The 23,495-nt window shown below is 50.2% G+C and overlaps 1 protein-coding gene across 5 annotated transcripts in view; it reads left to right on the forward strand.

Moving 5' to 3' along the window:
- The first annotated feature begins 10,979 nt into the window (after nucleotides 1-10,979).
- Nucleotides 10,980-23,495, forward strand: part of Azin2 (antizyme inhibitor 2) — a 29,231-nt gene continuing 16,715 nt past the window's right edge. For 2 of the 5 annotated variants that reach the window (XM_021637216.2, XM_021637208.2), the window contains exons 1-5: nucleotides 10,980-11,359; nucleotides 11,864-12,060; nucleotides 13,451-13,624; nucleotides 22,342-22,514; nucleotides 23,320-23,454. In XM_021637216.2, coding sequence (XP_021492891.1) covers nucleotides 11,956-12,060; nucleotides 13,451-13,624; nucleotides 22,342-22,514; nucleotides 23,320-23,454 — 587 coding nt within the window. In that variant the 5' untranslated portion in view covers nucleotides 10,980-11,359; nucleotides 11,864-11,955. Of the gene's footprint in view, nucleotides 11,360-11,863; nucleotides 12,061-12,278; nucleotides 12,527-13,450; nucleotides 13,625-22,341; nucleotides 22,515-23,319; nucleotides 23,455-23,495 lie in introns of those variants that run through there. The other 3 variants (XM_021637224.2, XM_060379497.1, XM_021637233.2) reach the window with 3 other exon arrangements.

Raw genomic sequence — 23,495 nt, forward strand, 5'->3', positions numbered from 1 at the left:
TATTTTGTGAATCAGGGACATTATAAACCTTGGGGAGTGGGAGGGGTTTCGGGATGAATGTGTTTGATTCACTCGGGTTAGGAGTGCCAGGGATACTTCATTTACATGCAGCAGCACGGTCCTATAGTAAGAACGGGAATGAAGTACTTAATTACCCTATGGGCAGGGGAAGAACTCCGGGTACAGAAAACAGTCACTGGGTGAAAGCTAAGGTACCAAGACATCTCATTACATTCAGGAGGGTATTTCCAGGAATCCCCAGGTGCGCACTGAACAGGTTTCTTATCAGGAAAGGGTTGGGCCTGTAATCTCCTTGAGGGCTGTGTGACACCCCAGATCAGGCAAAGAGGAGGGAAGCCAGCTGAGGAAGGGAGTCTGTCATTTTGGCACTGAGCTCAAGGGCTATCCGGTAATGCCAGAATTTGGCCTTAACAACAGCTTCAACAGACATGGTGTGGAGAGGTAGCTGAGAGTTCTACATCCAGATCAGCAGACAGCAGGAAGAGAGAGATACTAGGCTTGTTCTTGAGCTTTAGACCCCCAGTGACACACTTCCTCCAACACAGCCACACCTGCTCCAACAAGGCCACACCTCCTAATGGTGCCACTTTCTATGGGCCAGTGGGGGCTGGTTTCATTCAAACGACCACACCTAGAGATCCCAACTCATGACCTCAGTTTTGAGACAATTGCTCTTCATGGCTCTTGGTGATGTTTGCTGTTGAATCAGTAGAAGCTGGGGATGCAGTTGGTCCTCCTGCCCCCGGCATTACAAACAGCGCTGCTTGCTGGGTATGGTGAGACATGACTGTCCCTGCCCCTTGGGAGGCAGAGGCAGGAAGAGAACTGCACACTTGAGGCTAGCCAGGATTCTGTAAGGAGACCCTGTCTCAAGAAACTCCAGCCAACAAACCCCTATAAACACTGCTTGCAGATGTATACATGCAGGAGAAATGTCATCTGCGACTTCGAAGGCCCCCGAAGCAAACCTTACCATGAAAAGTCATGTGCATTTTAGGCTTAGCCTGAGCATTGGTCTCTGAAGACCACAAGAAATGGGGAAATAAGAGGTAATTTTGATTCAGGATATCAAGTTGGGAAACAGAGGTGTCTTAGGGTTTCATTGCTGTGAAGAAACACCTTGACCACAGCAGCTCTTATAAAGGAAAACATATAATTGGGGCTGGATTACAGTTTCAGAGGTTTAGTCCGTTAGCATCATGGCGGGAAGCATGGCAGCGTGCAGACAGACACGGTGCTGGAGGAGCCGAGAGTTCCACTTCTTGATCCAAAGGCAGCAGCAGGAGACTGCGCCTCTCACACTGGGCATAGCTTGAGCGTAGATAACCTCAAAGCCCACCTCCACAGTGACACACTTCCTCCAACAAGGCCACACACCTCCATATAGTACCCCTCCCTAAGGCCAAGCATTCAAACCCATGAGTTTACGGGGGCCATTCCTACTCAAACCACCGCAAGAGGGGCTGTGAGAAAGGAAGGCTTCCCCAAGTCCCCCCTGAGCCTGAGTCTCTGGGAGGTAGGTGGTTATAGGCTGTTCAGCCAGAAAGGTTGGAGCTCCTGCTGCAGTTAACAGCTGCACATTCTCACTTAACAGTAATAAAAAAGCAGGTGTTTGTTACTGTTAGGGGGAAACACTGTTTCCTCTTCCTCCTTTGCCTCCTCCTCCTTGGCAGGGTCTCATATAACCCAAACTGACCTCTATGAAGCTGAAGATAACGTTGAGCTTTAAAAAAAAAATTTTTTTTTACATGTATAGGTGTTTTGGCTGAATGTACATTTGTGTACCGTGTGCATGCCTGGTATCCTCAGAGGCTATGAAAGTGCTGGATTCCTTAGGAATGAAGTTATAGCTGTGAGCCACCAGGTAGATGCTGGGAATTGAACCGGGGTCCTCTGGAAGAGCAGCCAGTGCTCCTAACTATCAGGCCATCTCTCCAGCCCCAGACCTTGAACTTCTGATTCTGAATCTCCACCCCGAAAGCCTGGGATTACAAGCCTGTGCCACCCCACATGGCTAAAAGGGTTTTCTTTGTAACAATGGATACGTTGAAAAAGAAAGCCTATACTTCCTTGTTTGCTGATGAAAGGGGACCAAGAGAGATGAAATTTGCATAAGTATTAGACTTCTCAAAACGCAGGAAATAGGAAGAAATTCCTGCCTAGAATCCCAGAAGAGAGTTCAGTTCATTGTTCAGTTCCAATCACTGCCTCCTGAATCACTGATGGCTCTTTTCTTGTTTTTATTAGAATTCTGTTTAATTTCCCAGGTTGACACCGTGATTGGAAACCCAGTGAACAAAAAAAAAAAAAAAAAAAAAAAAGAAAAGAAAAGAAATTTTATGTCTGGGGAAAAAAAAAGTTCAGAAAAATGCATTCAATGAATCTGACATCAAAATGGAGAACAGGTATAAAAATAAATCTCTTCACATTGACATTGAAACGGGAAAGAGATTTAATATGCTTTAAAAACCTTCTGTAGTAACTAGCATTCCCATGGTATGCCATCCTGCACTGCTAATTGGCCAACCGACCTACCATATTGTAAAAACAGAAAGAGCTGGGGAAGTAGCCCACCGGGGAGAATATTTGCCTAGTGTGTTTGTTCTGTCGTGAGCACCACATACGCTTTTTTTTTTTTAAAGGAAAAATGGTGGTACCATCTGGTTGTGTCCTTGCGTGGCTGAAAGGGTAAGGGTCCCTTTCATAAAGCTTCCCAAAGGCCTTACCACCATAATAGCGGGCACTGGGCCCTAATGTGAACTGGGGAGGGGAGCACCAGGAGTCCAGCCATATCACGTGGTCACCTCTTTCCTTTCCACACCAATCCCACAAGGTATATAGTCTTAGTACCGCCGCTCTACCGGGAGGAAAATAAAGCCCAGATAAATGGCAGGGTGAGGTTCATGTGACTAAGGATTCCCATGCGGCCTCTGGAACCCGCCCTGGGCCAAAGGACCTAAGGTGTCTCAGGGGCAATAGTGCAGTTACAAGCTAACGACAGAAGTGGGAGGATCCCTGTCCAGTCCTGAGACTGTCACCTGACTCCCATCTCTGAGGTGCTTACCAATCGGCTTAGCTGGAGGCACACAGATGAGGGGACACAGGTGGGCCTCAGCAAGGCCGGAGGGAAGTAGAGAACCTTGAGGTGCACACGTGGCTGCCTGGGCCTACTCTTCTTTTCTGAGAAGTAAACAGCAGTTGAGGAGGAGGCCCCGCTTGGGCCTGGTTTGCAATACTCAGGCTTAGCGCGTCTAACGTGGAGTTGTTTCCTTGCTCCTCAGCGCCCCCTTGTGCCATGCTGACCCGCCCGCTGAGGCTCTGCCCCGTTGCCTGGTGTTCTTCAGCCCAGGTCTCCACACTTCCTTGTGAAGGGGCCGTCATCCGAGCCTAGGAGTCACTGGTTCCATCAGAGCGGCTGTGACTGCAGCTGTGGTTCCTCCCCAGCTGTGCATGGCCTCGTGGTCTCAGGAGGTGCTCTCTTGTACGGTGTGTGGAAGGCTGGCCGAAGGGTGTGTGTCTCTGTGGGGACACTCCATCTAGGCGGCTATGAGGAAGTCGTGACTGCGGTGGGCTGCTGATCCATTTTGGAGGTGCAGCTGTTTCGTGGGTCACTGGTTCTCCAAGTCGGACTTCGGTGGAATGATATTTTGGCTTGTTGTAGGTTCACTCTGGGGGAGGTGGTGAGAGGGTAGGCCTCGGTTTACACCTCCCTATGGGCCTGCTTCTCCCACGACCCCTGCTCTGTCCCTCTGGCATGGCTCTGGATTTTTCTCTTCTGATTCTGTGCGCCGGGGCTCAGGCTACTTAACAGCAAAGGCTGTGACATGGAATGCATTTGCCAGGCCCCAGGTGGGAGGTCTTAACATGCCGGGAGGCTCCTGAAACCAGGCCTAGGAAGAAAGTACTCCTAATCGGCCTATTTTACACAAGGTCAAAGTGATGCTCTCAGAAAGCGAGTCACTCTGCCGGGGTTATACAGTGAGGGTTGTTCTAGGAGATGGATTAATTTGTGTGTGTGCTCTTACTGTCTAGAGACAGTGTAACCATCCAGTTCAGGCTGGAGTTTGCACTTGCTGTCAGAGAGGGGTTCGGAGGCCGGAGCGTGGTGTTAAAAGGTGCCCGGCACTGGCCTGTCTATCAGGACAGAACAGCTTCAAGTCCCTTTGAGCCTGAGCCTTTCAAAGCATCAACCAAACCAGGGAAATGTCCGGTCAGGCCCCCACGAATCCTGAGCCAGAGTGTCTGGCACGGGGCCCAGCAGCCTTGTGGCTTCGCAAGTCTCCCGGTTGTTTCTGATGCCTGCCTAGGACCGAGAACCACTGGAGAAGGCAGGAGAGAGCCTTGGCCCCGGGCCTTCGCACCACACTCGCTGCTGGAATCTGTCAGCAGCTGCAGGAAGCCAGTGTGTGTTTTTTGTTTTGTTTTTTTGGCTGAGTGGGCTTTTTGTATGTGGTGGCGTCTGTTTTCTCATCACATTTGTTAGAAGGTCTGGCGTGAGGGAAAGCGTGTGAATTCCTTAATCATCACACTCTATTATTATTATTATTATTATTTTCACATTTGGGTGTAGCCTAACAGAATGAAAATAAACACAGTGAGACCCAAAGCAATGCGTGCTGCCTCCGGAGCATCTCGCCTAGGGAAAGCCTGAGGATGTCACCCAACCCCGTTGGGTCCACATACTTGGATGGCCCGATAACGAGGAGCGCTGGCTGCTCTTCCAGAGGACCCTGGTTCAATTCCCAGCACCTCGGAACTTGGCCTTCTTGGTGCTGGCAGAGACAGACCCTCTGTGCCAGCCCACGTATTAGGGCACACAGAGGCCTCATTGATAACTACAATTCAGGGCTCTCAGGCTCTGGTTCTGTTTCTGAACATCTCTTGCAGTACTTCAATAGTGCACACCCTGATTTGAGGCCAGGCTCTGGCACGTGCCTGCCGTGTGATCTTGGGCATGTGACTTAGCTACTCTGGGCTCCAGCCCCCCTCCCCCACTGCCCCCCCCAGGATGAGAGTAGTGCTTCCCATCTTGTGGGCCTGTTATGAAGGGAAAGGAAGATGTGTGTCGTGTAGCAGGGCCACTTTCTGGTTGTGTGACTCTGGATGAGTTAACTTCTCTGCTTCTTTCCCGCCTTGTAACCCAGAACTGCTGATCGTGCACTTAAGGTCATGGCAGGGTTAGAGAGTCCAAGGGCCTAATGTCTCTATGCATCATTGTCAGATTTATGTGTAAATCTATTGCTGCACATAAGCAAGCACTTTAGGAATGTCAGCTACTATGAGGCACAGGGCACAGAGCCTGGGAGATTTTATATATATATATATTCAATAAAAAGTGGTTATCGCTATGATTGGTTTTCATCCTTAACTCGTGAACAGCTCTGATCTTAAAAAAGTCCTCAGGCTGCTCTTCCATTTCTGGCTTCTGGAGGTTTCAGGACCAGAGCCCTAGAAGAGTCTGCAGTACTGACTTTGCGTTTGTATCTTTTCTGCCAGCTCCTGTGTGTCTGGTCATGAGCTCCAGCTGCAGTTTTCTTGCTGTTTGTCCTTGGTCTGTGGTTGACACTCCCTGTTCTGGCTTGACATCCTGTGCTGGCTCATCATTGATATCAATTTGCCTGGAATCACCTATGGGACATACCCCTGTGAGGACGTTTCTAGAGAGGTCAGGTTTAACAGAGGGAGAAGACCCATCCTGAATAAAGTGCCACCCTCACCCTCTCAAGGGTTGATTTCTCCTCTCTCATGGAGATGTGAAGAGTGCTAGCCACGCACTGCCTTTAGCTCTGCCACGCCTCCCCGGCCGTGATCAGCTCTACCCTCTCAAACCACCAGCCGAAATGCATTCTTTCCCCCTCAATCCGTGGCTTTCTTCCCAGGGCTCATCCCACTGGCCTTAAATCAGGCCGTCCAGGGTTAGGTTCCTGCTTCAGCTTTCTAGCTAGGTAACCTTAGAGAATCATTGAATCTGAATTTTCCTGGCTGTAAGAAAGGTCCTAGGTAAAATGCTTTTCCTGCAGGGCTGTCTGAAGATGAAGGAGCTCACATGCATTCTCCGAGGTGCTCAGTAAAGTTTATCTGTTTTTCTCTTTTCCTCTCCTCCAGGAGTGACTCACTGTGAACAGAACACACTGATGTTTAAATGGGGGAAACAGAGCTGACAAGATGGCTCAGTGCGTAAATGGTACCTTTGGTCAAGTCTGACGGCCTAAGTTTGATCCCTGGGATCCATGTGCTGGAAGGAAGAGAATCGGTTCCTGCAAATTGTCCCCTGACCTCCATTGCGCATGCCCATACATACACAAGTAAATAAACATAAAGAAGCAAATGAGGAAAACAATCTGCCTCGCCAGTCAGCAAGCGTTAGACGATCTCCCTTTCTTTCCTTCAATTTTGACATTTTTGGGGCTGGGAGGAAGGAATATACCCAGCTAAACACTGTTCTCACCTAAAAGGGCACACTGTGTCCCTGTGCATCCTAGACTGTGGCATGAGGTAGTTATGGCCAGGATGGGTTGAACTATGTCTTCTTTCCCCAAGAGGTGTTAATGTCTTAAGCTGGAGAGACGTTTGTTTGCAAAGTATTTGCTTCACATGTTTGATCCCTAGAACCCACATAAAAGCTGGGCATGGGGGAGTGTGTCTATAATCCCAATGCTGGTAAAGCAGAGCTAGGAGGATCCCTCAGGCTCCCTGTCCAGAAGCCTATCCTTGTGGCTTAACCTTAGATGGCAAGTGATTGAGGAAGACACGAAGCCTTGACCTCTGGTGTCTGCCTATAATCCCCACCCCGACATGCGTGCATGACCATGTACACACACACAAAAGCATGTTAGCGTTCTTACTTACAGTACCGTGTGCTCTTGCTTGGAACTTGACAGAGCTCGGCAAATGGAACTCATTATGGTAAGTCCCAATACGATATAAGGCACGTCTCCAGTTAAAGGAGAATTTTAGCCAGAGCCAGACACATCCAGAGAGAGGAAAGGAGAGAGAGAGAGAGAGAGGTGAACCCTCTCAGAAGACAGCTACATGCTGGAGCGGCATCTCTCAACCTTCTGGATACTGCGACCCTCTAATACAGTCCCTCGTGTTGTGGTGACCCCCAGTCATCAAATTATTTTCACTGCTACTCCACAACTGCAACTGTGCTACTGTTGTGAATTGTCATGTAAATATCTGACATTTCCAATGGTCTTAGGCGACCCTTGTGAAAGGGTCATTCAACACCCCCACACAAACACTTCTCCCCCCCCCCCACTTCTAAAGGGGCTACAACCCACAGCTTGAAAATCACCGTACTGGAGTGATGTGCCACAAAGTTAGGAATGCCAAAGATGGCCGCAAACACCAGGGGCTGAGAAGCAAGGGAGGAGACTCTTCTAGAGCTGCCAGGGAAAGAAGGCCCAGCCTGTCAACACCTTATTGCCGGCTTCCAGCCTCCAGAAATGGGAAATGACACATTTCTGTTGCTTCTTTTTTTTTTTTTTTCATTTCTGTTATTTCACAGCACCAGCTGCTGCTTCTTTGTTCCGACAGCCCTGGGAAATGAATTCAGGCACAGTTTTGGGAAGCCTGAATAAATAAACATTTTGCCAACCCTCTAGCTCCCAAGAGTCCTCTGCACGGCATTTAGGAAGGTCTGATGGTACGGAAAGGAGAGGCAGGTGGAGAGGAGCCTTTGGGCTGGATGCCAGCAGGATGCTCAGGCCAGAAATGCCAGTTGCTGGGAATTTTCAAACAGAAAAGTTAAAAGTTAAGGGTGAGGGGCTGTGGAGCAGGTAAGGCAAGCATGAGGACCCAAATTAGAACCCCAGAACCCATGTACAGAGCCAGGCTTCTAATCCCAGCACTGGGGAGGAGACAGCAGGTATTTGCTAGCCAGCCAAACTAGCCAGCTTGCTGGCTTAGAGACCAGGGAGAGACCCTGTCTCAAAAATTAAGATGGATGGTACTCAGAACTGACATTTGAGGTGCTCTTCTGGCCTTCACTGGTACATGTGCCCATGTGCTTATATACCTACACATAATACATATACCAACACACACACTTGCGCGCACACACAAGTAAGAGTCACTGTCTTTTTTCCTCTCTCACTTTCTCTGTCTCTCTCTCTGTTAGTTTTGTTTGTTTGTTTGTTTGGTTGTTTGAGACAGCCTTTCTCTGTGCAGCCCTAGCCATCCTGGAACTTGCTCCTGAGTGCTGGGAATAAAGGCATGCGCCACCACCGCCCAGCACAGTATTTCTTCATGAGTGATGCTGGGGAGTGAATCCAGGGCCTCCCACATTTACCAATGAGCCACATTTACCCTCCAGCCACTGGTTTAAAAACTAAGCTCAACACTTACCTGCTGTGCTATTCTGGGCAACTTACTGAACTTTTCTGAGCTGCAGATACCTCATCTGCAAAACAGGAACAACTACAGCTCTCAGGACATAAGACTGTCATATTGGTCCATCGAGGTAATATTTACTTAATGTAGAAAGAGAGAAAGGCAGCCTATCTGTACACAGACCAGAAGGTAGACATTTCCCTCTCATTGCTAGCTCTTGAGAGATTTCAGGTAGGTAGCCTGGACTCTAATGTGTTCATTCACCAAGGTGCTAAACGTACCTACTGTGTGTCTACTAATGCCAGGCAGACATAGACCATGCTACCCTAAAAGAGTCAGCTCAACAGGCACTTAAAGTAGAAAGCCAGTGTATGAAATGGGCAAATAATAAATTAAAATTTAAAGCTGGGCATAGTGTTGGATGCCTGTAATGCTAGGAGTTCAAAGTCATCCATGGCTACATGTCTGGTTTGAGGTTAGTCTGAGCTACTACATAAGACCCTGTTGTGAACAAACAGATAAAAAAAAAATCCAAAATACTCCAAAAATGAAAAAGCCAAACCAAATCAAACCAAACCAAACAAGACAAAAGCCACGACAATAAAAACAGTAGAAGCCTGGCATGGTAACGGGCGTCTGTAATCCCAGTACTTGGAAAGCTGAAAAGCAGGATTGTTATGGGTTTCAGGCCAGCCTGAGCTACTAGTGAGATCTCTCTTCAGAAACAAAACATAGAGCCAACACTGTTTGGGTTGCGTTTCCCCTCCTCTGAGCCTCATCTTTTGAAGATTCTGCCATGGCTCTCAAGGCCTACAGTCCTTTCCGATGCCTGATCCCTGCGGAATCTTGCTCCTTGAGAAAGAGGGGGAGGGCTCACAGACAAGGACCGTGAGACCCATGCTGTTAAGTGCCAGCTGTCTCTCAAAGCAGGCACCTGCGAGCCGCTCCTGTAAAGACACTCCTGCACACAGAGAGCACAAAGCTTCCAGGCCGAAGGACCCAGAGAAATCGGTCTAAAGCCAGTTGGTTCACAGAGAGAAAGGAGGCTCAGTTGTCAGGTGTGGCCCAGGCAAGGTGAGACTCAGAACATGGCCTTCCCAGAATTCACGGTCCCACACTGCCCCATGTGCACGGATGCTCACAGCAGACCAAGCTCTTGGTCGCACTGGTTTGAAACACTGCTTTCATGGTGTAGCGAGCACCCCCATCCATATCATTCATAGGGCGCTTCGTTATAGGCCAAGGGCTCTCTCTGTTTTAAAATTTACTTTATGTGTGTGCATGTTTTGCTTGTGTACGTATGTGCACGTGTGTGTCTGATAACTAAGGAAGGCAGAAGAGGGTGTTGGATACCCTAGAACTGGAGTTATGTGGACTTCTCATGCGGGTACCAGGAACCGAACCTGGGTCCTCTGTAAAACCAACAAATGTTCTCACCCTCCGAGCCATATCTCCAGCCCTACCAAGGGTTTTTCTTAAAAATTGTAAATTCTTTTTTGTTTGTTTGTTTTTCGAGACTGGGTTTCTCTGTGTAGGCCAGGCTGGCCTTGAACTCAGAGATTTGCTGGGATTAAAGGCATGCGCTACCACGCTTGGCTTAAAACTCGTAAATTCTTAATGTAGTTTACGTAAGGCATTTAACTGGGCACTAATCGTACGCGTATAATTCAGAGGAACACACACACACTTTCTGTAACCCTCACCAAGCACCCCGAAAGGTCCCACTATGTTCCTTCCCAATCAGTAACCACACGTCCAGAGACAACCAGCATTCTGACTTCTTCCCGGTGAACTCTTGAACTGGCTTCCGAACGTCGCCCAGTGCACGGTAAGCGCTCCGAGGAGCCCTGCTCTCGCTCCGTCCTTCACGAATCAGCTTCACGAATCAGCTGAGAAGTTTCACCAGACCAAAAAAAAAAAAAAAAAAATCAGCAACCGGTACTAAGGGTCAAAGGAGGGAGGAGCCAGAGACCAGGACTGTGAATTCCATCGCGTTTCGGGGGCCGCGAAAGGCTCGGTAGAGGACACTTCACACCGGTGGAGGAGAAGGAATTTGTCTGCAGAAGAAGAGACGCTTTGAGTTGACGCCACATTTCATCTGAGTCTGGCGGATTGTGTGAGCGAAGGCCGGAGGTGTCGTCCTGAGCGCGTGAGGCCACCAAAGCCTCTCCGGACACGTTTGAGCTGACATTTGAGTTGGGAGCCTAAGATGCCCGGAAGAGGAGATGGAGTAAAAGGGTCGTATTACAAAATAAGACGGAGAGGACATTGGACATTGGGCTCCAAGGGAGAAGCTAGAACTTCACCGGGCGAGGAGCGACTTCAGCCAGGGACAGAAAAAGTTTCCCGGAGTCACTTTTCGAGACTCAGGACGCAGGATTGGAGGCTCCGAGCACGGAAACGCCTGAAACTCGAAGGATTTCCCCGCGTGGACCTCCGCGGACACTGGCCGGGCGGCTGCCCTGCCACGCCGCTTTGCGGAGCTGCCCCGGCGGGGCTGAATGCTTTATGTCCGAACTGACCAATGGGCTGGCGGCACCCGGTTGCCAGGGCTACGGGGCGGTCAGGGGCGGGGCCAGGGCACCGGGGGGGCGGGGCTCGGGGGCCCTTATATAAGCGAGCGACCGGGCGCAAGGCGGGGCGTGGGGTCGGTGGCTGCTGGGCGCGCGGGGCGCAGGCCGCGGGGCCGGAGCCCGGGGGAGCGAGCGAGCGGGCGGAGGCGCAGAGGATCCGGTTCACTGGCTGGGGAGACCTATGGGCCGAAGCCGTGTAAATGCGTTTTAAGGCGAGTGCAGGGGTTGGCCGGGGGGAGCCTCGGGGAGCGGGCGCCCTCGGCTTTGGGCGCTGACCCGCTCCCCGGGGGCCCCCCTTGCCTCCTCTCAGCAGGGGCCTCGGCTCCGCAACTGCCACTCCTCCTCGGGGTGTTGCACAAGTTTCGAGGTCACCGGCGAGCCCCCCTAGCAGCGCGCCTGGCTCTGGCCCCCGCGAAGGAGGACGGGGCTTGGTAAGGAGGTCTGGGGCTGGGGCGCGGGACCCCTCGCCTTGCGCTCGAGAGAGGGTTTCACCCGTGGCTCTTAGAGCATCCTTAGAGTGTCAGAACCAACCTTTTATAAACGGGGAAACTGACCTAAGGTCATGCATGCAGCAGAGAGCAGAGGCGAACTCAAGTTCAGCGTTTTGGGCCCTTTAGGTAGGCGTGGTCGAGACTGGAGGCGCCTCCAGCCCTCAAGATTTCCCCACCTAGGTTTCTCAGATCTGTTTCCTACGCTCGCTTTTTTCTTTCCAACCCCAAATTTCAGAACTGGAGAGGAGCTCCAGAGCAATCCCATTTAACAGATGGGGCAATTGAGGCTCTAGCAGACACAACATCACGGTTCCCAGCGAACCTCCGCTTCTCAGGCTTGTGCTGGGGGAGGTCAGAGCATGACTGGGCAGGGAATCCAGGCCTTGGGAGGTGAGGGATGCAGCCTGCCCCGCAACCGGCCCCTCCATCTCCCTCTCCCCGCAGTGTGTTGCATACTTTCTAAGGCGGTGGCCAAGGCAGCCAGCGGTGCTCCAAGGCAGCAGTTCCATCGAGCCCCTGGGCGCCTCCTGCTCAGCATGGCTGGCTATCTGAGTGAATCGGACTTTGTGATGGTGGAAGAGGGCTTCAGCACCCGGGATCTGCTGGAGGAACTCACTCTGGGGGCCTCAGAGGCCACCACGGTGAGGGAACGGGAATGGGGTTGTGGGTCCTCTGGTAGGAGACCCCCCCGTGCTTTCGGGTACTTGATATGTAGTAGACTGCCTCCTTTTATCCCCAATTCTGTTTTCCCCCCACACTTGCCACCCCTGTGTTCCCCACCTTGAGGAAAGAGCAGCCCCAGCACATTCAGGTGAGAACCCAGGAGTTTCCACTTCCTGCTCTCTCCTCTCCTATCTAGGCGTCCTCGCCTCTGTGAAGTTCACCTTGAAGGCTCTAGGAGCTTCATGGGAGAACCTCCGTTTGTAGTTGGTCCTCATCTCCCAAGCCCCCACGGCCTCCTGTTTTTCTCACCTCCTGCAACTCTCTTCCAAAGCGGAATCCTACCACAGCTCCCCACTGCCACAGGAGCCAGTCAGCCTCCACAGCCGCGCTTCCGGCTTTAGACCCCCAGTCTTGCACTTTGCTCCGTTAGAGCAGGATTGCCGTGTATGTGATGTGCTGTTTTACTGTATCTTTTCTGGGCTGTGCCCTCTGGGGCATCTTTCTCCCCTTTACTCAGCTCTCGTGTCCCCTCCCATCACTGTTGCCTTTTTTTCCTGATTTGCTTCTGGCTGGTTTTGTATTTTCTATCTCCATGGCCACTAACCTATTTTGTAGAGAGCCCCATCTAGCATTTATTGAAGGGACTTGTAATTACTTAAGGGCTATTTCTCTTCTAGATCCAAGCCCTTTCAAGGTCTTTGGCCTTCTCTGCCCCTTAATTATTATATTGGACACCAAGTGGATATCCATTAAAAAAAAAAAAAAAAGGAGTTACTTGAAAAGGAAAATGAGTCCCAGGAAGGGTTCATCACAGCCTCATCCATGTGTCTGTGAGGACCAAGCATGGCTTGCAAGTGGGATGAGCACCTGTGTGTCAGTGCAGTGCTCTCTAAGCCACAGCGTCTGTCCATTGTGGGAGCAGACCGCTGCATATACAGTTCTGCTTTGAAAGGACGTGCACAATGCAGCCAAAACATTAAGTGTTATGGATTAAAATAATTTGTGTTAGTATATATTTAAACTATACATTATAATATATACTATAATTATCACACACACATATGTATAAACGAGGGGGTAGCATTTAGGCCAAATGACAGTAGATTGGGAATCTGCCAAACCCAGCAGAGGGCATGGTGGGAACACAGGCTCAGGAGTGGGAGAGAGAGAGACAGTGCGTATAGTTGGCTTTGGCTGAGAGGAGGGACTGGAGTTGCTCAGGCAGCCTTAAATGTCAGCCTGAGATTGCCTTCCATCCTGGAGGAGGTGGGCGCCTCAGAAAGCTACGGCAGGGTGTTGGAGGCAGTACCTGAGAGGTGGCCCTGAGAGGGAGCCGGGTCTCACATCCGTCCACCTCTTGCTGTGCAGGGCAAGGTGGCTGCCTTCTTCGTGGCTGACCTGGGTGCTGTGGTGAGGAAACACTTCTGCTTTCTGAAGTACCTGCCTCGAGTCCGGCCATTTTATGCTGTCAGGTGCAACAGCAGCCTGGGTGTGCTGAAGGTCCTGGCTGAGCTGGGGCTGGGCTTCAGCTGTGCCAGCAAGGTGAGCTCCTCTGCCCCTCCCGCGCACATGGCCCTGACGCTCCTCCAAGTACCCTCCTGGTGTTGGTGACTCCGGGGAAGAGGAGGGACCTTTGATTGACCATGGCCTTCTCAAGAGGTCACTTCTCAAGAGAAGAGGAGGCTCCAGGGAGGAGGGAGAAGGAAATGAGCACGGAATGTGTCAGCTCTGAAGTTCCAAAAAGAAACCTGAGATGTCTCTGGACATAGGGGTCACCTTTTCAATGGTCTTGAATTTATCTTTCTGTTTTATTATTTATATATATTTCCCCCTTAAGATAGGGATTCGTGTAGGCCAGGCTGACTTTAAACTCAATATGTAGCTGAGGCTGGCCTTGAACTCCTGATTCTCCTAACTTTCACCCTCCCAAGTGCTGGGATATATCACCATACCAGGCTATTTTTTTTTTCTTTTTAACGAAATACACATATTTTAGCTTTTTTTTCCTATTTAAAAATTAAATTAAATAGCAGTTTTAAAATGTTTTAGCCTAGAGCGGTAGGTGCTAATCCTGTAATTAAAACAAAACAAAACCACTGCTATGCTGTTGAACTTTTTTTCCCTTTATAAGCTTAACGTGTGACTGTTTTTCAGACTAATCCTCTCAGAGTTTTGTTTCTGCAGGCTGTTTTCCTAATTTGATTTCTGCTCTTTTACTCTCCCCCCTGGTGGCTTTTGATGGGCTTTGCTTACTTGCCGTCTGTAGTCATGAGTTACAGTGTAGCAGTGGCTGTCCGGGGTGGGGCTCACAGTGTGGCACCAAGCAAGACACACGCTGCTCATTTAGCGAGTTTTGTTCTGTTTGTGCTCGATTAAAAGCCTTCTCACTTAAGTCTATCTCATTCGCTCACTCAGCAAAATACTATTCCGGGTGGGAATTGAACTGTGAGTAAGACAATTTAAAAAGTCCTCCTTTTATGGTGGCTTCCCCCCCCCCAGGCAGGGTTTCTCTGTGTAGCCTAGACTCGCTTTGTAGACCAGGCTGTCCTGGACACACTTTGTAGACCAGGCTGGCCTCGAATTCACAGAGACCTGCCTGCCTCTGCCTCCCTGAGCGCTGGGATCACAGGCGGGCGGCACCACACCTGGCTGTTTATCGTGCTTTCTAAAAAAAAAAAAAAAAACAACTTATTTTCAGCTGTCTAAATGCTGGGATTCCAGGAGGATTCACATCAGCACTCCTGGCTGGACTGCGCTCTTAGATGGTTGTCTAAGGAAGGATTCTCTGAGATTTGGCTTCACGCCTGAATGAGGCCGAAGACTGAGCCAGGTGGAGAGCTAGAGGAAGGACGTTGCAGGCAGAGGGGTTAGGGCCAGGCCCTGAGGTGGAAGAAGCGTGCTGGGCATCGCTTGTGATGTCAGCACCATCATTTTCTTGATGACTGGTAATGGCTGTTCTGAGGAGATCAGCAGTGTGGCTGGGCGATGGGGATAGAGTCCTGCAAAGAATTCTTGGAGGAGAAAGGAGAGCTAGCCTGGCCAAGACTGGGGCTGGAGTGATTCCAGGGAAGGAAAATGTTCTGGGGTGAGAGATGAGCAGGCAGGTAAACTCAGGCAGGTAAACTGTTGTTCACTCTTTGTGGTTGAGGGCTCTCCTCTTGTTCTTTGCATGCCCTGTTCTGTATGTGTCTGCCATGAAGCCCAAAAGGCTTTGCTCTCCCTGCTTGCCTCCTGTCGCATGGTTCCTGTAGCATGGTGGGTCTTCCTATAGAGGCAGGAAGGAGCAGGACTCTTTGGTTCCCCCGAAGTAGGGTTGCAAAATAGGGTGAAAGCCCACTGATTAGAAACCCCAGCTTCTGGAGACTCAGGGATGAGGTGTTTGGTCCTCTTGCTTCAGGGGGCGGCTGCTGAAGGACCGAACTGTGGGGTACAGAGTCTTAGGAAAACTTCAAAGACAGGAGAGAGGGGTGTGCTGAAAGTGTCTATTACTGTTGATCTCTGCCCGGCAAATGATCTCATTTTATTCTCGAAACAGTGCCGTGAGTTCATTCTTTGGCCCGGATTCTGACAACAGTCCCCGGAATACGTGTTTAACCTATAAGGAAGTGAGTCATAGAAGTCCAGCCACCTGCTTAGGGTCATGCCCTGGGAGATGCCAGCTCGAGGCTGGCAATATGCTTTCAGCCTCTTGGAGAGGGTGGCTGTGCCGGCCCATGGCTGAGGAAAATGTCCTCTTTCATTGCTTGGTGGATTTAGTTGAGTGGTGGCTGCTGGCACTTGCCACTTGGGCTTACCATGCACTGGGCAAGGACATTACCGCCAGTCCACATTGCTACCCACCCCTTTTAGGTATTTTAAGGGTGGAGGCTGCCCTCTTCTGGTAGGTCACAGTGGGTGACCTTTCTGGACTTAGACCAAAAGCCTGGCATGAGCAAGGCTGGATGTATAGACAAGCAGTCGGGTCAGAGGCAGAGGCTGCACTCTGATCCTCCCGCTGCTTTCCCAAGAGACTTCTGTCTTTGATTCAGCCTCCTGGATTCTTTCCGGATTAATGCATTCCCCAGCCCACTCCCTTGCTCCCCCCTGTGGCTGAACTCAGCAGAGCTGTCTGGTTTGGACCTGCCTGAGAATTTCTTCTATCAAGGTACCCAGGGATCAGAGAGGATGCAATGACCATTTTATTTTATTTTATTTTTTATTTAGACAGGATTTTATGCAATTGATGCTGGCCGGGAACTCTTGATCCTCTTAATTCAAATTCACTTTTTGAGTGCTGAGATTATAGTCGCACATATACCACCACACCCAGTTTATTTGATTACTTGATCTTCCTTCCTTCCTTCCTTCCTTCCTTCCTTCCTTCCTTCCTTCCTTCCCTCCTTTTCCTTTCTCTCTTCTTTTTCTTCTCCTCCCCCTCCTCTTCCTCTTTCTTTTAAATAGAGTCTCACTATATAACCCAGGCTTGCCTCAAACTCGTAGCCACACTGAGATTATAGGATGGACACTGCTCCTAGATTTCATTGAACACCTTACTTTAAACACGATCATATAAGCCCAGAGTAATGGCGCATGCTTGTAATTGCAGCACTCAGAAGGTGAAGGCAGGAGGATTGTTGTGACTATGAGACTGGACAGAGTTCTTAGTTAACAAGAACCCAGCTCAAAACAAGAAAAAAAAATTGCAAACAGAAACTACTCCATAACCCCTTACTGGATATTCCAGTAACACATTGTTTTGTTCAGTCAAAGAGAACTCGAGGGATGCTGGTTGTATGCCTCAGTAGAGAATGTGCGCTCCAGGGTTGGTGGGTGTCTAGCATCTAGAAACACACGAACAGCTGGCTGGAGGCACAGCAGGCGTCTTGTGATATGGAGAACGCCCATGTTGCTTTAATATGGCTGGTTGGAAAGGTTTCTGCATGAATATGTTTGGGAACTCTGCTTTATCGTCTCTTAACAGTATTCAGCCCAGCAAACATTCTTTTAAAAAAAGATCCAAGATTATATAAATTCCCAGTTTAAAAGTCTTCAGAAGTACCCAGAAGAGAGAGAGAGAGAGAGAGAGAGAGAGAGGAGAGAGGGGGGGGTCTTTGGGCCCACCTTTACCCTCAGAGAACACTTTTGATGATGTATCCTGTATGTGTTTTTCTTGTTCTTGCCTCTGCGCAGGCCCTAGGCACTGGCTTCTCTGAGGCCTGCTGCTGGGAATGGCGTGGCCCTCTGGCCTCAGTCTTAAGCTCCTTGCCACTTTAAACACCGTCCATTCACTGTTGCCTCCCTCCGTCGCTTAAATGGTTACCTCACACCTGTCCACCCATTTGGTGTTCAGTCTGTGTTCAGTCTCACACCCTCACCCCCACATCCACTATGCCATCCTCTCTCCAGAACAGTCTCTGTCCTTTCTAGGGTGGCTTTGTCATTTCTCCCAGGTGATTGTGACAGGCATGGACCAGTCTCCAATGAAGTCTTTCTTCAGGTGGCCAGAATAAGCACTTAGACCTTTCACTTAATAATGCAAAATGACCCAATCCCTCCCTCCCACCTTTCCTCTTTCCTTTCTTCCCTCCTTTTCTTCCTTCCTTCCTCCTTTTCACAGAGTCTGTAATAGTCCTGGCTGGCGTTGAACTTCTAATCCTGTCGAAACCTCCACAGTGCTGGTATTGCAGATGTGCTTGGTCACATCTGGCTGTCACATCTGACTGCCATGTCTCTCCTTGGAACTCCTGAAGCTGTTGTTTTCCCCACACAGGATAGCATGTAAATGCACACACTGCTTCCTGGTCCCTAGGTGGCTGCCTCTGCCCACATCCTCAGCCCTCATCATCCCCTTGGCACTGAACCCCACCCAGGCCACTCCAGCTTTCTCAGCCCTGGGTAAGGCCTTAGAACCTCTGTGCTCGGTCTGCTGAACTACCATCCCCGGCCTGTCGGAGCTTCTGCCCGGGCCTCTGCTTGCTCTTCTGACTCATTTGGCTGTCTTTTGCTCTTCCTACCCAGGGCTGCTCATTCTGTAGCATTCTGTACCTTTTCATGACAGGATACCTTGAACCCATTGGCCATTCTGCCATTATTCAACATGCACGCATTTGTCTCTGCCTCTGCCCCAACAGCCTGAACGCTCCCTAAAGTCCGAGACCCCATCTACTTTATTCACCGCTTGTTCTCTTTAACACCTGTCACAGCCTGGCAAATTAATTGGTGCTCAAGAGGCGCCTGTCAGTGTAGGTTGAGCTCTGACAATTAAGCTAAAGGACTTTGAATTAATGACTTAACCCTGCAAACCTCGTCTCTACCTCATAAGGTGATTTATGAAGATTAGATGAGGATGTGTATGACTGGAATGCAGTGGCTGTCATAGAGAAAGCCTTCCCTGAGGGATGCTTATTGTTCAAATATTTACAGCCACAGTGACTTAACACCCAGGTCCTTTTCACCTTGCGTAGGGAGCGAGGGGACATTTTCATCTTTACCCAGGCTTGGTTCCGTGACAGATCTGCGTCTGGGATGCGGGCTGTGGCAGCCACAAGTCCAGCTTCGAGCTGCATCTCTGTCCCACGCCTCCCACTTACGGACTGGCAGGTGGAGCTCTCTGAACTCACTGTTCCTCGGCGTGAAATGTGGCGAGTGAATGCTGATACCTGACAGCTGTGAGCCTTACAGGAATTAGTGCATGGGAACAGCCACTGTTGAAAGCTGCTTGGTCAGAATTAGACTCACCGTGGCTGCAAGCAGCTCTCAATTCTCCTATCTTGTTCCCAAACTGGCTGTCCCCTGATTCCCTTATTCATGGAGAGGCACACTTGACTCTGGATGCTGGCTTTGTTATTTGCTGCAGAGCTTCTTCCTTCCTTCCTGTCTTTCTCCCTCCCTCCCTCCCTCCCTCCATGCCTCTCTCCCGTCTTCCCTCCTTCCCTCCTCCTCCCTCTCTCTCTCTCTCTTTCTCTGAGACAGGGTTTTTCTCTGTAGTTCTGGCTTTCCTGAAACTCGCTCTGTAGACCAGGCTGGATTCAAACTCATAGAGATCTGCCTGCCCCTGCCTCCCAGTAGCCTCTTTTTTTTATTTTTTTTAAATAACATTTTATTTATTTTGTGTGCACATGTATGCATGGGTGTGTGCATGTGAACTCGTGTGCTAAGACATTGCTGGCCTTGCATGGCTTCCCATACCCCCGCACAGCACATGGGCTGTCAGTACTGTGACTCTATAGGAAATGCTTTCTGGCACTTTATGGAAAGCATCTCATTTAGGGCCTTCTTGCAGCAGGTGCTCAGCGCACATGCCTACTTAACACCCCCACATGACTCTCCATATCACTGACACAGGCGCACGAGGAGGAGCTAGGGGTGAGGCTCAATGCTTCGAACCCCCGAACCTGAAGTGGCTAAGGATAGAGGAGTTGGTAGGGTGTTTGCCTGGCATGCACAGACAATGGCATGCCTGGGTTTGATCCTCAGCTTCATGAGACATTCTTGTCCAGCTCCATGGTAGATGGAGGATCTGACTACACAGAGTTGTCCTCTGACCTCCACATGTGCACATGGCACCCACACATGCCTGTGCACACACAATAATAATAAAGTACTTTAAAAAATGAAGTTCAGGCGGGCGTGGTGCTGCACGCTTGTAATCGGGGAGGCAGAGGCAGGCAGATCTCAAAGTCCAGGACAACCGAGGGTACATAAAGAAACCCTCTTTCATGCCCCCCCTAAAAAAAACAAAAAACAAAAAACAAGGACAAAAAATTTAAAGTTCGTTTCAAGGCCAGCTTGGGCTAACCCTGTCTCAAAAACAAAAATAAGGGTTGACAGGATGGCTTAGCTCGTAAAGGCCCTTTTCATTGAGCCCAGCAACTTGAGCTTGACCCCTGGGGCCTACAGAGTGGATAGAAAGGACCAAAGTTGTCCTCCAACCTCCACATATGTTTCTTCAAATAAACAAATTAAAAAGAAATCTCAAAGCAACAGTAACCAAAAAGTAAAGAGAGAGCCTGTGGGGAGAGAGAATGCATTCACTGGCACAGAGGCGCAGCACAGGCCTTTGGGCTGGGTGATCTGTGTCAGACCCATGGCCTTGAAGACTTTTTCTCATATGTCAGATAATGTACGCATGTGAATTATACACACACACACATACACAAAGACAGTGGAATGGCTGGACCAAGCTAACACAGGCTTTAACTCATTCTTGTGTGACAGGAACACCTGCGATCCTATCTCTTGGCGATGTCTAAGAGATATTGTTATTCATCATCCTGATGTCCAGTAGATCGCCTGAACTTACTCCTCTTAACCGGAACACCATCCCTTGACCAACATCTCACCGCTTCTCCGCTCTTCGGCCCCTGAAACTTAACCATTCTACCTACTGCTGCTCCTACTTTGGCATTTGTAGGTTCTACATAGTTACTGCAGAGTGTGGGGTGATGGCTCATTTGATACCCAGTGTTTGCCGTACCAGCACGAGGACCTGAGTTTGTAAAACGCCGCATGATGGGCCTGTGGTTGTAGTCTGAGTGCCAGGAAGGCAGAAGGTCCCGGAACAGTCTAGCCCTATCAGTGAGCTTTCAGGATCAGTGAGGGGCCCTGGCTCAAAAACCAAGATGGGGAATGACCGAGGGAGATAATTTACCTTGTAGACCTGTAGCCTCCACATTCAAAGGCACTCACGTGCACCTGCGCACACAAACATGGATACGCTACTCATATGGCCTACACGTAGAACCTACACAAAGCGAGTCCATGTGCGTTCCACTTGCCACGATGTCTCCTGTGTTCGTTTACCTTGCACAGGATAGGACTTCCTGCTTTGAGGAGAGTGAATTCTCTTATTCTGCCGTCACCCATGAACGGGTGTCTATGCTGATTTCGTGTCGCGCCTGTTGGGTTGATGCTGCGTTGAACGGGGGAGGGTGGGCGTCTCTTTGACTTGCAGTCCTCTGATGTTACCTGTACGGGATTTCTGCGGCATAAACAGCGGATTTCATTAGGACATCTCAGGCACGGCGATAAAGGGTTTTGAGGACATTCATCCCAGCTCTCTCTTCCCTCTCCAACCCGAGTGGGTCCTCTTTCTCCTTCCAACTACTCCCTCTTCTGCTGTCAACCTTTTTTTTTTTTTTTTTTTTTTTTTTTTTGATAGCATGAGGGTTTCACTTATAGCCCTGTATGGCCTCGAACTCACCAGGCTGGCCTCAAAGTCAGAGGTCTGACAGCCTCTGCCACCTGACTTCTGGGACTAAAGGCCTGCCTCACCCCACCTAACTTTCTGTCATTAACTGCCTGAGGCTGGGGTGGGGCCTCCTAAGCGCCTCCCCACTGCAGGGTAAGATGTCCACAGCCCCTTTCTTGTAGGTCTTGGGCAGGTGATCACAGATGCTGAGTGTGTTTTATTATTTGAGGACGCTTCGTGCTCTTTTCCAAGCACCTTTCATTCGAGGTGTCGGTTTGTCAGAAGCTGGTGGGTCCGCACACTGCCTTGGTGTGTTCTTGTGTGTATGTGTGTGTTTTTAATGACGTCTTGATTTTTCTGCATAAGGATGTTTTGCCTACACGTGTGTAGGTGCACCGCGTGCATGCCTGGTGTCTGCAGAGGATCCTTTGTAACTAGCGTGCAGTGGATGGTTGTGAGATGCCATGTGGGTCCTGGAACAGAATCGGTTCCTCTGCGGGAGCAACACGTGTGCTTAACTGCCGAGCCATCTCCTCAGCCCAGGGTGCCTCCCTTTAAAGGATTTTTGGAATAAACAGGCTGATTGTGGTAGAATGAGATTTTTCTGCTGATAGGAAGTTAGAATAAGTGTGCGAATATGACCTGTCTTTGTTATGAAAGGGACCTTCCCAGGACTGTACAGTGTATCACCCGTGTGTCTGAGCATGGTGGCCCTGCCGTCAGAGAATGGGTAATGAATGCAAGGTGATTGTTGTCTATCTGCTGTCTTAAAGAGCTGCCATGGTGGTGGCACACGCCTTTAACCCCAGCACTTGGGAGGCAGAGGTAGGCAGATCTCGGAGTTTGAGGCCAGCCTGGTCTGCAGAGTGACCAGGACAGCTAGGGCTACACGGAGAAAGCCTGTCTCAAACAAAACAAAACAAAACAAAACAAAAGAACCAAAAACCAACCAACCCACAGAAAGAGAGCCGGCTCACTTAGGTTGATGCCTCAGTGACTAGTTATGCGTTTGCCCCCCATCTGGCTCGCCTGGGCTCCACAGGCCAGCAGGCCCTGGGGCCTCCTCATCACAACCTTTGGAACTTCACAGGCAGAAATGGAGTTGGTCCAGCATATTGGCGTCCCTGCCAGTAAGATCATATGTGCCAACCCCTGTAAGCAAACCGCACAGATCAAGTATGCTGCCAAGCATGGGGTGAGCCTGCTGAGCTTCGACAACGAGGTGGAGCTGGCTAAGGTGGTCAAGAGCCATCCCAGTGCCAAGTAAGCCGGGGGCCACTCGTGCAGGGAGGCTGCGCTGTTGGGTGAGGGTGGGAAGCTGGGGAGAGGTCCCCACCCTGGATGCTCCTTGGATTTCACCACACTTACAGGAGGATGGGGGGACCCAGATCCAGGGCAGACCTGTTAGAGCCCTAGGTAGAAAAAGCCCAGGGCGTTATGGAGGTCAAGGTCACAGCTTCAAATATGGGATTTGAAGTTGGCCTTGAGGAATGAGTGAAATATGGGGAGGCTTAAACAGCCAAGCAAATATGTGGGTGTGGGGAAGCAGCATGGAGTACCCGAGGGATACGGAGAAGTGTAGTGTTGTTTGAATATAGCATGTGCAAGCATGTGAGTGAAGGACAGAATAGTTTTGGTCATGGGGTGGGGTCATGGAGTGAGGATGGCTATTTTGCTCTGGCTGTGACTAACCCCTTGATGGTCTGAGGGATTAGTAGGGTGTCCAAGAGCCATTCTGGTTCACCCGAAGAGCAGCACCCCTCATGTTTGAGGACTCTCCTTAGGAGTTTGATGCATGGTTGGCTCTTGAGTGGTATGTCAGAAAACTTAGGAAACCTGGCTGCTATGGGGTTAAGCAGAAAGACCTGAGCTGCCCCGGGTTAGGGCTGATGAGGTCTGGACCTGGCAGGTGACTCAGAAATCAATTGGCAACTCAGGGTAACCTAGGAAGGCTGTGGGCGCAGTGGCGTCTCGGCTGTGTGGTTCCCAGCTCGCTAGTCCAAAGAGGAGAGGCTGGGGGTGGTGGTCGGGGACTCGCTCAGTAGGGGTGTGCTGCCCTTCTCCGCAGGATGGTTCTGTGCATCGCTACCCAGGACTCCCACTCTCTGAGTCACCTGAGCCTCAGGTTCGGGGCATCGCTGAAATCCTGCAGACATCTGCTAGAAAACGCCAAGAAGAGCCATGTGGAGGTGGTGGGTGTAAGGTGTGCACGAGGACCCAGCCACCCTGCCTAGGCCAGACCCC

Source organism: Meriones unguiculatus, chromosome 3, assembly GCF_030254825.1.
Source record: "Meriones unguiculatus strain TT.TT164.6M chromosome 3, Bangor_MerUng_6.1, whole genome shotgun sequence".
In the NCBI taxonomy this organism is placed as follows: Eukaryota; Metazoa; Chordata; class Mammalia; order Rodentia; family Muridae; genus Meriones; species Meriones unguiculatus.